Source organism: Marmota marmota, unplaced genomic scaffold (assembly GCF_001458135.2).
Source record: "Marmota marmota marmota unplaced genomic scaffold, marMar, whole genome shotgun sequence".
Lineage (NCBI taxonomy): Eukaryota > Metazoa > Chordata > Mammalia > Rodentia > Sciuridae > Marmota > Marmota marmota.
Window position 1 is genome coordinate 6,810,024 of NW_026000249.1, and position 14,190 is coordinate 6,824,213.

General features: G+C 37.2%; 1 protein-coding gene and 1 non-coding gene across 10 annotated transcripts in view; one reads left to right on the forward strand and one right to left on the reverse strand.

Annotated features, from left to right (window-relative positions):
• The window catches only part of Reps2 (RALBP1 associated Eps domain containing 2), a 205,746-nt gene extending 192,334 nt beyond the window's left edge, over nt 1-13,412 (forward strand). For all 9 annotated transcript variants that reach the window (XM_048796440.1, XM_048796442.1, XM_048796441.1 and 6 more), the window contains exons 17-18: nt 91-196; nt 7,825-13,412. In XM_048796440.1, coding sequence (XP_048652397.1) covers nt 91-196; nt 7,825-7,893 — 175 coding nt within the window. In that variant the 3' untranslated portion in view covers nt 7,894-13,412. The remainder of the gene's footprint in view (nt 1-90; nt 197-7,824) is intronic.
• Trnat-agu lies at nt 10,031-10,102 on the reverse strand. The gene has a single exon. It is a non-coding gene; the product is annotated as a tRNA-Thr (tRNA).
• Nucleotides 13,413-14,190: the final 778 nt, after the last annotated feature.

Below are 14,190 nucleotides of genomic sequence, written 5' to 3' on the forward strand. Positions count from 1 at the left end.
AGCGTGGCACCTCTCATAGATCAGAGTTCTGACCTGCGAGGGTCCAGACCTCTAAGCTCTTTTCACCAAAATGTTTGTACTTTTCTATAGGCAGTCTTCCAAACAGAAGAAGGCCATTCAGACTGCTATCCGTAAAAATAAGGAGGCAAATGCAGTGCTGGCTCGGTTGAACAGTGAACTCCAACAGCAGCTTAAGGTAAGGAATGTTTCCAAGATTTGGATTACCAGGCTCTTCCCTGGCTTTTTTATTTTGCTTTGTGTTGACCGCTGGCTGCCCATCCCTGTTGGTAAGAGTTGCCTCTGTTCTTTTGTGCTTGGAGGGACTAGCAAATTTTATAGGTAGGCTGCATATTATGTGTGTTAAAAGGAAAGATAAATCTACCAAAAGTCTCTTTGAAGCACTTGTTGTCCAAAGCTTCGGAGTTAGTGCTTAATTGTTAAAATCCTCTCTGAAAGGTGATGCGTTGACTTCTTTCAAAGGAAGTGACCTGGGTACACTATCAAAGAGCAACCCCTCTTCTGGTACCATGAAAATGGTTCCATCTCACCTCCTCAAGGACATCAATGCAATTCTTGTCATCATCTGTTTCTCTTTATTATTAATCTCCTCTGCGTTAGTTTCCTATAACAAAGTGTTATGAATTCAGTGGCTTAAAACTATAGAAATTGCCTCTCTTGCAGGTCTGGAGGCTAGAAACCTGAGTGTTGTCAGAGTCGTGCTCTCTTTGAAGGCTCCAGGAGAGAATTCTTCCTTTCCTCTTCCTAGCTTCTGGTAGTTTCTTGCAGTCCTTGGCAGTCCTTGGCCTATAGACACAACACTCCCAATTTCTGCCTCTACTGTCACATGGAATTCTTCCTGGGTCTCTATGTGTCATTGTCCAAATTCCTCTTCTTATTGTATCCTTCTTTTAAGGACACTGTTCTTTGGATTAGGGCCCATCATAATACAGTATGACCTCATTTTTAACTTGATTACATCTGCAAAGATCCTATTTGCAAATCAGGTCATATTTATAGGTACTGCAAACTCACATAGCCACTACTTGAATATATATTTTGGTGAGACAAGATTCTCTACTGGATCATTCCTTATTCACCCATAAACGTGCTCCAGTGTTGCCCATTGCCCTTGACTGATTACTGCCCCATTTCTCTGGTCGCCTTCACAGCAGAGTTTCTTAGAAATTGTTTCTATTCACTGTCTTCACTTCCTCACGAATGGTTTTCTCTCCCTTCTACTTTAGTATGGCTTTGTTTTGCTACATTCATAGCCCTCTTATGGCCAAACCCAATAGGCTTGCTTTCATATTATTTGAATTTTCAGAAGAATATACAGAACTAACCATTTCTTCCTCAGAAATCACTTTTCTAACCAGATTTTGAGATACCATACTTTCCTGGTTTTCCTTCTACTCCACTGGTGCTTTTTCCTTCCTCCTTTGTGGTCTCTTCCTTCTGTGATTTCTCTTTTACATGCACCCCCCTTGCTAAAATTTTTCGTTACAAAAATTTTCAAATGTGTAGGAAAGTTGAAAGAGTCCTATGATGCACACTCACATAGCCACTACTTTAGTTCTGCCACGTTTTATTATAGTCTATGTACACCTCCATTTATCTATCACTTCTCTCCATTAATTCATATTATTTTAACATATATTCAGATGAATTTCAGACGTATGAGTACTTCTAAATATTTTAGCTCACACATTGTTAGCTAGAGTTCAATATTTTTATAGGTTTTTCTTATGATATAAAATTTACATACAGTGAATGTACCAATCTGTACTGATCTGAGGTGTTACATTTATTGAATGTATATATTTTGGAACCCAAAATCTTGTCAAATGAGAGAACATTACCATCACTCCACGAAGCTTTCTCGTGTCCTTCTCTGTCAGTTCCTAGCCCAGCCACACACAGGCAACCTCTATTCTGAAATTTTTATACCATAGTTTTGCATGTTCTATAACTTTGTGTAAATGGTACCCTAAAACACACTTTGATGGAAAGCTTCTTTCCCTTGGTATTATATTTTTGAGATTCGTTTATTCTGTGTATATCAGTAATTCTTTCCTTTTTATTACTGAATAGTATTCCATTGAGTGAATATGACATAACTTGGTTGTCAGTTCTATTCATGGGCATTTTTAAACTGTTTCTAAGCTGGGAATGGTGGCACATGCCTGTAATCCCAGCAATTTGGGAGGCTGAGACAGGAGAATCACAAGTTTGAAGCCAGCCTTAGCAATTTAGCAAGGTCCTAAGCAACTTGGAAAGACCCTGTCTCAAAATAAAAAATAAAATAAAGGCCTGGGGATGTGACTTACTGGTAAGTACCCCTGGGTTCAATCCCCGGTACAAAACAAAACAAACAAACACACACACACACACACACACACACACACACACACAGGAAAAAGTGCTGCAACTATTTTCAGTTAGGATAATTTTGAATGAAAACACATTTTAAAACAAGTTTTTGTGTGGAAGTATGTTATCATTTCTCATGGGTAAATTCCTAGGTTTAAGATTAGTTGCTAATATGGTAAGTGTATGTGTACTTAACTAGTTTTATTGGTAACTGCTAGGCCTTTTTACAATGTAGTTGTAGCATTTGACATTCCCATCACTACTGAATGAAAGTTCCAGTTGTTCCACATCTTTATTAGTATTTGGTGTTATTCTTTTTAATTTTAGCTAGTCTGTGTTATGTACTTTTATCATCATTTCCTTGATGACTAATTATGTGGATCACTTTCCTGTGTGATTACTTACGTTTTATATTTTTTAATATACTTTTTTTTAGATAAACACAATACCTTTATTTATTTTTATGTGGTGCTGAGGATCGAACCCAGTGCTTCACACATGCGAGGCAAGCGCTCCACCACTGAGCCACAACCCCAGTCCTACCTTTTGTATTTTATGAAGTATCTTTTGTTCAGTTGTTGAATTGAGTTTTGGGTCTTTTTTTGGTGTTGAGTTGTAGGTAGTAGCTTTTTACATATGTTGGTTACCTGTCATTTGTTAGATATAAATTTTGTTAATATTTTCTTCTAGTCTTTGTTTTGCTGATTTATTTTCTTAACTATATCTTTTCATGAGCATAAGTTCTAAATTTTAATAAAGTGTAAATTTATCATTTTTAATAGTTATTACTTTCTTCCTATATTAAGATACTTTGTCTATCTCCAAATTATTAAGATATTCTTTTGTTTTCTTCTAACAGCTTTATTGTTTTACCATTTACATTTAGGATTTTGATCCATCTTGATTTACGTTTTGTATATGATGTGAGATAAGGGTCAAGGTTCAGTTTTTCCCATTTTAATGTTTACTCCAGCACTATTTGTTGAAAAGACCTTCCTTTCCTCTTTGGATTGCTTTAGTGCCATTGTCAAAAATCTAATGACCTTATATATGTAGGTTCATTTCTGAGTTCTTACTCTGCCTCATTCACTAATTTTTGGATCCTTATGCCAGTACCACACATTCTTGATTACTGTTGCCTTATACTAAGTGCTGAAACCAGGTGATTTTCTTTTATCAAACTGTTCCTTTTCAAGATTCCATTGGATATTGTAAGCCCATTGTTTCATATAGATTTTAGAATTGGTATATCAGTTTCTACAAAGTCAAAACTGATAGGATTATGATTGGATTTGCACTGATTCTCTACAACAGTTTAGGGAGACTTGACATCTAAATAATCTTGAGTTTGCTAATCTGTAAACAGAGTAATCTCCACAATTATTTAGGTCTTCTAAAATTCCTCTCAGATGTTCTCAGTTTTGAGTATATAAGTCTTATAGATTTCTTGTCAAGTTTATTCCCAAGATTTTATGACATGATTGCAAATTGAATTTTTTTTAAATTTTATTTTCTAGTTGAGTTTATGAAAGTCACAGAGTAGAAGACCAGCACCCCTCCAAATCAAGCCATGAACAATTGGTAATAGAAATTTTAAAAAGTATAATTGCATAATAGCTTGCCTCCTCCCCAAAGTGAAATACTTTGGTGCGAGTCTGTCAAGGAATTGTATGCTAAAAACTACAAAATACTGCTCAAGGAAATATAAGAAGATCTAAATAAATGTAGAGACATATTTTGCTTGTGGATTTGGAAGATTCAACATAGTCAAGATTTCATTTTTCTCCCAAATGATCTTTAGATTCATTGCAATATCAATAAAGATCCCAGCAGGATTTTTTGTGAGAATACAGAAAGCTGACCCAAAAGCTGTAAGGGCCAAGGCACTGGAATTGCTAAAACAAATTTGTAAAAGAAGAACAAAATTAGAGGAATCACTTACCATCAAATTTCAGTTAGGAAAATGGTGTGGTGGAAGGATTGGAGCATAGATCAATAAAACAGGATAGGGTCCTGAAATAGACCACATGCCTACAGCCTTTTGATCTCTGACAAACACGCAAAATAAACTCAAGGAGAAAGACTAGTCTTTCATCAAAATGTTTTGTAACAATTGGTTATTCATATGTAAACAATGAACCTTGATCTAAGCCTCAAACTCTATGCAAAGGTTAACTTAAAATGAGTCATAGATGTAAATGCTAAACATAAAGCTACAAAACTTTTAGAAGAAAACATAGGGAAAATGTCCTTATGACCTGAGGTTAGAAATGACATCAAAAGCATGATCTATTGGGCTGGGGATGTGGCTCAAGCGGTAGCACGCTCGCCTGGCATGCGCAGGGCGCTGGGTTTGATCCTCAGCACCACATAAAAATAAAATAAAAAGATGTTGTGTCCACTGAAAAGTGAAAAATAAATATTAAAAAATTCTCTGTCTCTCTTTAAAGAAAGCATTATCTATAAAAAAAAAAACAATAAATTTACCTTCATAAAAATTAAGAACTTCTCTACCAAAAACATTGTCAAGAATTAAGAGGCAAACTACAGACTGGGAGACAGGGTCTTGTCAAGTTGCTTAGAACCTTGCTGAATTACTGAGGCTGGCCTCAAACTTGTGATTTTCCTGCCTCAGCCTCCCAAGTTGCTGGGATTACAGCCATACCCAGTTTAGAAACAGTTTCAAAATGCCCATGAATAGAACTAACAACCAAGTTATGGCATATTCACTCAATATTCATACTCACTATTCAGTAATAAAAGGAAAGAAAATATTTACAAATCGCATATTGCAAACAACTTATATCCTGATTATGTAAAGAACTCTTTAGAGATCAGTGACATAAAAGAAGGAGATTGAGGGGGAGGGAAGAATGATACAATGAAATTGACCAAACTATCCCATGTACATATATGAATATATCACAGTGAATTGTACATCTCCTTTTATTTAATAAAAGGAGTTCATTTTTTGTTCTCTGTTTAATTTTCATTATTATGATACATTTTTTTTTTGCAGTGCTGGGAATTGAACCCAGGACTTCACACATGCTAAGCAAGCACTCTACCACTGAGCTACATTTCTAGCCCTATTAGGATGTATTCTTGTAATGATAGTTTTGGAAATGCACAGCACATTGGGAACTTGTCAACTTTGTACTTTCAGTGACCTGGTTAGATTATATAGTTGGGGAACCTGCAAAGGCAGTTTCATTGGCTCCTTCTTGGTCTAGTGGGAGACTCAAGAAAGGTCAATCTTTTGGTCTCCTGTGTGGGTGGAAAGACCTGGTTCATTGGAGTGGGAGGGCTGTGGATGTCAGCATCCAGGATATTTATTTACTCTTCAGCATCTTTTCTCCTCACCTGTGCCTATTTCTTGCTTGTCCAGATGTTCTGTTTTACCATTTTAGTTAATAAATCTTCAGTGCTCTTCTCTGGTGGCAGGAACGTCGTGGAATCTAATTGCTTCTGAAACAGACTTCTAGTCAACAATTATTTTAGCCAGTCCTCCTCCCCTTGTTCACTGCCACTTTCATAGGTATCTGGTGCTGCCAGTTGGAGTCCTTCAGGGACTCTTCTATGTAAAATCCGATTGGTTCTTATTTTTTCAATATGCTTAGCTTGTGTTTCAGCTCTCTTTACTTGATCCGTATGTGTAGTAAAGTTCTAGGTGTAATGAACAGATGTTTAAGAATCACCAAAGCAGAGCTCTAGTCATGGCCCCTCAGTCAGTACCTTGACCAAGCCAATTTACAAATGCAAATGGTCCTTGAACAAATGACCTATGTGTTTCCTTAATGAAGGGCTCCCCTATGCAGCTCAAATTTTAAACTATTAATCTTCTAGCCTTTCCCAGAAGGACCTGTGGCCATTTATTTACTAGAGTGGCTGTGTATTGTGGGAATGACTGGCTCTGAACTGGCACTAGTTTTAGGAGACCAACTGTTACTGTGACCCACCAATCAGAGCAGAGGCTTACGGAGGTCAAGTCATCAGTGAGGATTGGCTTAGGTCTGTCTCATAGTGGGTTCAGGGCATTTACAAACCCACGCTGTGGGTATTTCCTCAACCCTAGAATGTATACTTGGAATAGATGTACATAGCAGCTGGCAGAATTCCCACATCCCCTCACCTCACCCCATATTGGCTAAGTAATTTACCATTCGTTTCTTTGCCTGATCAGCTTATATATTTTATTACTATCATTTCTTCTTCTCTTTTGTTTTCCCTGTCTTATGACTGTATCACTTTAAAAAGTTCCTGTGTTGCTTTAGTGAAGTTCCAGGAAGGTGTAAGTATGGACCTAGCATAACGTTGTCTTCAACCTTTATCTGAAAATCTCTATCCTGTATTGCAAGATGATGTTATACTGTCCCATGACTCTGAAGATGATCCATAAGCTAGTGAAATATTAATGCTTACGTGTTAAGCCTGCTTCTCTTTCCTCTAAGCTCTAAATATGCATATAGAATTTCTTACTCTGCTTTTTCTTTCTAGACATCTAATATACATCTGAGATAATTAATTTTTAGCCTCTCTTTGAAATGCCTATTCTTTTTTGTATTATTTTTAGTTGTAGATGGACAGATAATTTTATTTTGTTTATTTATTTTTATGTGGGGCCAAGGATCGAACCCCGGGCCCTGCACATGCTAGGTAACTGCTCTACCGCTGAGCCACAACCTCAGCCCTTGAAATGCTTGTTCTTATCCAATCTTCCTACAACCAGCTATCAACTGGATAAACACTTGTGCTCTGTGCTAATTACTAGTGTGTTAGCTCTTCTGAAACAACTCAGAATTGAGCCTTTATACAGAATTCTTTATCACCTTGACTAATTTGATTTAAGAATGCCTATGTGTGCTTCCTTTCTCTCTTCAAAAACATTTGTTTTAGGCCTGAAAGTTTGATTTCCCAAATAGAAGATTGCTAATTCTCTCTTCTGCCTATTACCAAGAAGTCACACAGTAAGCATGTTTTGTGCAGGATCCTGGATAAAACTTTGGTAGAGGGACAGCGAGCGTGCCTTTTCATCCCTCAGACCTGACTATGTTGCTGGATTAGAAGCCAGAGATTGCAGCTGGAAATTTAGCTCGGGTGGCTTACCTTTCAGTATTACAAATCTGCTTTTGCCTTCTGGTCTTTCCCAATTAGCCTTTTAATTTTTAATATCATTCTCTGCTACCCTGCTGATCCTACAAGGTAAGACTAAAGTGGGGTAATGGAAAAGGGTTCATGAGCTTCATATCATCATCTTCAGAAAGGAGTTGAGAGATTAGAAATTGTGAAGCCTCCCTTTGTATAATCATCAGTTTTAAATCGGGTCCCTTCCAACACTTAAGTATTTGTGGATCCAGTTGTAAGTTTCCTTTGAATATTTGATAAAGTAGAGATAAACCCAGGAAATGACCCATTTGCTTTTTGTTTTTCTTCTCCCTGTTTTGTACTACTCAGGAGGTTCACCAAGAACGAATTGCATTGGAAAACCAATTGGAACAACTTCGTCCAGTCACTGTGTTGTGACCTCCACGTTTCAAGTGACAGCGGGTGACCTTGTCTGCCAAGATCTTTCTTTTGAATGTTTGAGCCCAACTACTTGTCATAGATGTCTTAATGTGTCAAAAGGTGTGAGCAGCAGAATATAATCCATATGACCTTTTCTCTTGCACTTGTGTATTTTACTGTGGTGGAAAAAATTCTTCAACTGATTATCACACTTGAAATTGTAATTATTAGTGGAATTTATCTCCCATTCTTAAGTACATTGTCAAGATATTAGATGCTGCTCCTTACCAAAAATCAATCTTTTAGCAAATAATTTAGAGCATTATTTATTTAAAGAATTTATGATTTGTATAAAACCTTATAACCAAGTACCTTCGGGATGCTTGTTTTATTTTTGTATGTATATCACATGCAGTAGGTTGGTTTCCTGAATAATTGGGATTCTAAGTGGATAGTCTTTGGCATGATGATAATAAAAACAAAAACTAAGATAAAACAAAAGCATCAGATTTAGACTGGCGCTATGCCCTCCACCACTATATGCCAAAATTGCTTGTCTAGTGCCATTTTGATGTTATATCTAGCTATAAATAATACATGACTATTGTTCTCTATTGAATGTCAAAGACTTATTGAGTCTTTACACCTCTGTGAAGTGGAGATTTTGGCAATGAGCTATTTAACTTGGCCAATCTGGGCCGTCAACTCACATAACTCAGTTCTTTCATGTAAATTCTGGGCAAGAGCAATCTACTTTAACTGCCTCGCCCTATCAAATTAAATATATAGTTGCCAAATCTCTACTTTTATCCTGCATGGGACAGCATATCTGTAAATGCATGAGTTTGGAAACCACCCATCAAGTATGAAAAGCCAGATTGATAAACCTTTGTTGTTTGAACCCAGGTATCCAGACCGGGGAGGAAAGGAAAAAGGTTACCAATAACCCAACAATCTCTGGTAGTTATTTTTGTCTTTATTTTAACCTGGATCATCAAAGTAGTGGACATGAAGAAGTAATTAAAGAAAGTAGTCCTCACACTGGCTATATAACTATTTGGTTCTTTGTAAAATATACCCTTGGAAAGTAATTGGTTTATATCCAGTTCAGAGGAGCTCACCCGACTCCAGGGTAGGTGGTATGTGTGAATAACAAGTTCAAATTGCAGGAGCCAGTATGCTACAGAAAGTTAGGTAGCTGCTGGTTCTCCTGAAAGACCAAGTTGAAAGTGGGGATTGACCAACCCCTCAGGTCACAGACCCTCACAGGGCTTGCCAATTTCACCATCACTTTGAGAGACTTCTATAACAAGACATAATGTCTCTTGTGCATTTTGCTAATTTACTCATTCTTTGGATAGTGGGATAGGGTGTTCCTGGGGTCCTATTTGAAATGGCTTTGGATAGGTTTGCAATATTGGTATTATTAAGCCATTGATTTCAACATAGCTGAGAGCTTTTAGCAAAAGTAGGCATTTATCTAATATTTCCTTGTTCCACTGGCAAGCTTTATCAGTTGCTTATCAGCAGAAGAGAAAGGCTCAAACAGATGATGTTTTTTCCAAAGAAAAACAAATTGTTGAATCTATTCCATGCATATTTAAGGATTTTGAAGTGATTGGATTTTGAAAGTCCTGAAACTTGAATTATTTCTCTATATCCTTTTTTTTTCTCATTTGGCTGCCTTTTTTTTTCTTCTGGGGAAGGGTTGGAAGTGAGTTTAAACCCTTCCTAAGATTATGAATGGGTCAGTGCAAATTTTTAGGTAACTTGTTTCCCCATGTGCTGAGACCTGGAGGCTGCAACAAATTTTATCAACAATGTTCTTATTGCACGTGTTTCACAGCACGTTTGGCTTTATAGTACATTCAATCCAGGAAAGACTAGCATATGCACTTTATCTCATAATCTTCCAGTACATGTGCAGTCACTTGGGATAGCACTTCATATCCACCAACCAGACATATAAACCAAGGAATGTTAGTTTATGCTATGCATTTTAAAATATTGACATGCTGTTTTTCCCCCATGACAAATGACAAAGTGAGCCAGATTAGGAGGTTGGGGTTTTGTTTAGTTGGCTTGGTTTTCATAAAGGAAAAATCTTGCATTGGACAATCAAAGCCTTCCAAGTTTCTCTAGTATATATAAAATGTGTGTGTGCTGGGGATCAAACCCAGAGCCTCATGCATACTAGGCATGTGCTCTACCACTGAGCCACATCCCCAGCCCATCATCAATATTTTAAGATAGGCATTTCATCAAAGCACACACCAGTAATGTCTGTACCCTGTCTTCTTAGCTGGACTTAATTTTGGCCACAATTTATTAGTGCTTAGAAGTGGTTTTTTAAAAAGATTAAGTATTTTTGCGTGTATATATACACAGACACACACGTACTACTATTATCACCTAACTAGTGCTTATCCTTTATTTCTATGTTTTTTTTAGGATACACACTTTTAATTTAGGGTTATGATTCCTGATAATGTTTCTGTGAGCTTTATGTGATTTTCAGCAAGTCTGGCTTATTGATACCTCTTGTAAACAACTGCTCCCAAATTAGGCTAGCTTATTGGGCAGAATTCTACAGACAGAAGGTTAATGTTGCCCCCATTTATGGGGATTTAATTACCTTGTTGTTCAGCAGTCTTCCCCATTGGGATTCTCCAGTCTCACAGATGAAAGCACAGTAGAAGCTGGAAGTGGGCTTATTGGGTCCCTCAGCACATCTTGTATGTGGCATATTGCTTTTGCCACCTCTCTACTTGGCAGACCTAAAGCAAAACCAAATGAACCAAGTGGTAACTATCTGGCACAGGTGTGTATATTGAAATCAAGGCAGATATTTGCCTTAGTAACTTCTTTACAAATATTATATAAGTGCTTGGGTCTAATTGCAAGAGGAGTCAGTTTAGGTGGAAGCTGTGCCCATCTGCATGTCACTGGAGAATACAATGTCAGATCTGGGCAGGACTGGTGCTCATCTCCTGTGGTTTGCATGTAAGGAAATCAGAGTCCTACAAACCAGCAGTTCCTGGCCCAAGAATCCATAGAAAGGGATAGCTAGTGGTAGAGTTGAGATGCCAGCCTAATTTTATCAATTCCAAGTTAGGTCCTCCTCTGTCAATACTAAAAATAAAGTAGAAGGTTTTTTTTTCTATTTACCATGTTGAATTTTATGGACTTAATTAGTCATAAAATATGAAAACATGTTTTCAATCTAGAAATTTCTCTTGGATTAAAAATAAAATCTGAAGGAAAGGAATATCATTGAACGGTTTGCTCTTCTGAACACCTCACCTTTCATGATGCAATAAGTTACTCTGAATTTCTTGGCAGAACTTTGGACAGCTGTTGCTTTGAATGGATTCCATTCCCATATCCCTTCTGGGAGTTTGTTTTTAAAATAGACTACTGTGATTGAAATGAACTCAATATGTATTATGTTATAGTTTTCTTCAATATATCTTTGGTTACTTGGGTCTAAAATGTTCAATTTCAGCATACTTCAGGGTGAGTGATCAAAAACATGGATTTTCCTTTGATTTCTTACCAATGTCTGAACTATCATAAAATGTTTTTCTCTTTAGATGTGATTTGATTCTGCAGTCTGTTTCTAAATAGTTGTCTGTTTCTTAAATGATTTCACAGCCATGGTAATAATAGATATGTACATAGATGATCAATAAGTTAATATCTGGAATTAATGTGTTTTGTGCAATTAAGGCAAGCATTTGCAAATGTCTTCTTCTAAGCAATAGTTGGAAAGATTTCAATTGCAGTATTAACACCTTAGAGCTAAAAGCACTTGTTCCATGCAAACTAGAATTACACCTTCTGACTAGAAATCATCAAGGGAATGTGATTTTAACATTATAAGAATATGAATTTAACATCTCATAGCAACCAGACCCTCCCATATTTTTGGCAAGTAGGCTCATTAGGTTGTGGTTTGAACATAATGAATGCAAACAAAATGAGTTAACAGTTAAGAGGTCTTTCTTTCCTCTCTAGTTAAATAAAACACAAGTAACTTTGGTTTCTCTTTCCAACTGGTTTACTCTGTTTCAAGTGTACTCTTTAAAAACACTGATTTCAAAGGATCAGTTGAATTTTATCCTTTAGTTATGGGTGTTTTGTTATGGTTTTTGCATCATGACTCAATGTGGTTCAAGCTCCTAGTGAGAGGTGGGGATTTGGGTTTTCAGAGTCCCCAAGCCTGCCTGTCTTGCTTATTCTTCAGCACAGGCTAAGGGAGGCTGCCCACCAACACAGATAGATCAGTCACCGGTGGTAGTTTGAATTACTCTGTGGGCCATCTGCTTTGCTTGTTTGTGAGGGGAAATGCGTCTAGTTTGTGACCCTCCCAAGAGCAACACAAAGAGCAGCAGACATGGAGGGACAGACTTTAAAAGCAATGCAAGCAGATTCTAAAAGCTGCTGCCCACCCCAGAGCAGTCTTTCAGAGGCTGTTTTGAAAATATTCCCAAAGAAGCCTGTGTGTCAGTTGGGAGCAAGGTGGCATGGGTACATAGTTGCTTTTAGGTTTGCATAGTTATTCCATATGTTTACTAACACACATGATGGTAAAGGAGACTTTTTGAAGAAGTACTGCAGGTTTTCAATTGATAGGGCTTATTCTAATTATGGAAGCCATGCTTTGCTTTCAGTAATTGGGAATGCTTATTTTTCATGTCTTGTGAATTTTCCTATCATTTGAAGCAAATTTCATGGCTAAGGTAGGTTGGAGAAAGTGGGTTCAGAATTCTGAAGACTGCAGGATAGTAGACTTTCAAAGGACTTCAACTGGAATTTAGGAACTACAATAAGGAAACCTTCAAGTACCAGTTCCATCCTAAAGTACTCTATTGAATAACAGGACTAGATCCTAAAGCCCCTTCCAGGAGCTCTACCCTGGTACTGAATGTAATAACCCCATTGTATGCAGCTTGGATCAACTAAGTTGTGTTATTTTTGTCAACTTGTGACAGTTTCAACTGTACCCTTCTTGGGAACCAGGTTTGCTGTCTTCTTTAGCACTGCCATTCTTTTGTCTTCAGCACAAATAAGATACTTAAGTGAGCCAGAGGCCAAAAGAGCCATTTTAGTCTTCATAGCTATTGGCAAAGAGAGAATGAGCTGATGGTCTATTTTAATCTCGAAAGTAAAAAAAAAAGAAATGTATATTTTTTCACTACAGGTACATTGAACAGTAAAAAGTGTAACAGCAAAGTATATATTTGATGCCTTCTGTCTTTTCATGATAACGTGCTAACAAGTTGTGTTAACATTTTACTCAGCCAGAGTTTCATTCATTTGCTAAGCATTGGGAACATTATGTATACTGACCTTAAATAAATCCTGAGAGTGTCCTATATTTGGATTGTGACTTGTAGACTCAAGCTAACTTGTACTGCCTCTCTTTCACATTTGTTGAAAAATCTGTGAAGAACATAGTAAGACTCTCCAACTTTGGAAAATGTACATGATGTGAAACTGGGGTGCTATGTTAAAAATAAATGTATGATAACTAAGTGGCTTTTATGGAGTCTTGGTGTCAATATTTTGTGGTTTCCATTTGGTCTTATGTGCACTAAATGCAAGTGATGTGAAAAGGAGGTGGCAGTCTTCCCAATGAAATCAATAAGACTTGCTTATTTTCCTCTCCTGATGATCTAAGACAGGTCCTTCAATGCTTGCATACCGTAAACACTTGGCAGTCACAGAATGTCATGGATAATTCACAGTACATTTTTTTTAAAAAAAAATTATAGTTGTAGATGGACAGAATGCCTTTATTTTATTTATTTTTATGTTGTGCTGAGGATTAAACCCAATGCCTCACACATGCTAGGCAAGCACTCTACCACTGAGCTACAGCCACAGCCCTCACAGTACATTTTAAAGGTCCATCGGACTGAAAACTTGGCTTAATGTGGGGTCAGTTTATTGGCTTTATATTTTCAATGGTTTTGTTTTGTTCAAGAATCTTTCCATCATGGTATCCTTAGCTGGCGTGGAGGCGACAAGGAAAGATCAAGAAGAATTGATTCAAAATCCTGACCTCATTGTTGCACCCCAGTTGCAGTTTCTTACTTTTAAAATTTGAATAATTTTAGGAGGAACCAGTCTCCTATTGAGTGGATTTCCTGCTCTGTTGCTGCATCCATCCATGGGTTCACTCTATCCCCTGGCCTTCTTTCTGTAGATAGTTACCATGTCCCAACTGTGTAACCAAGCACTGTATGTTAGGAGCTGGTGATGAGACCAAGAAGACAAAACCTCTTTTCTCAAGAAGCCCACACCTCACTG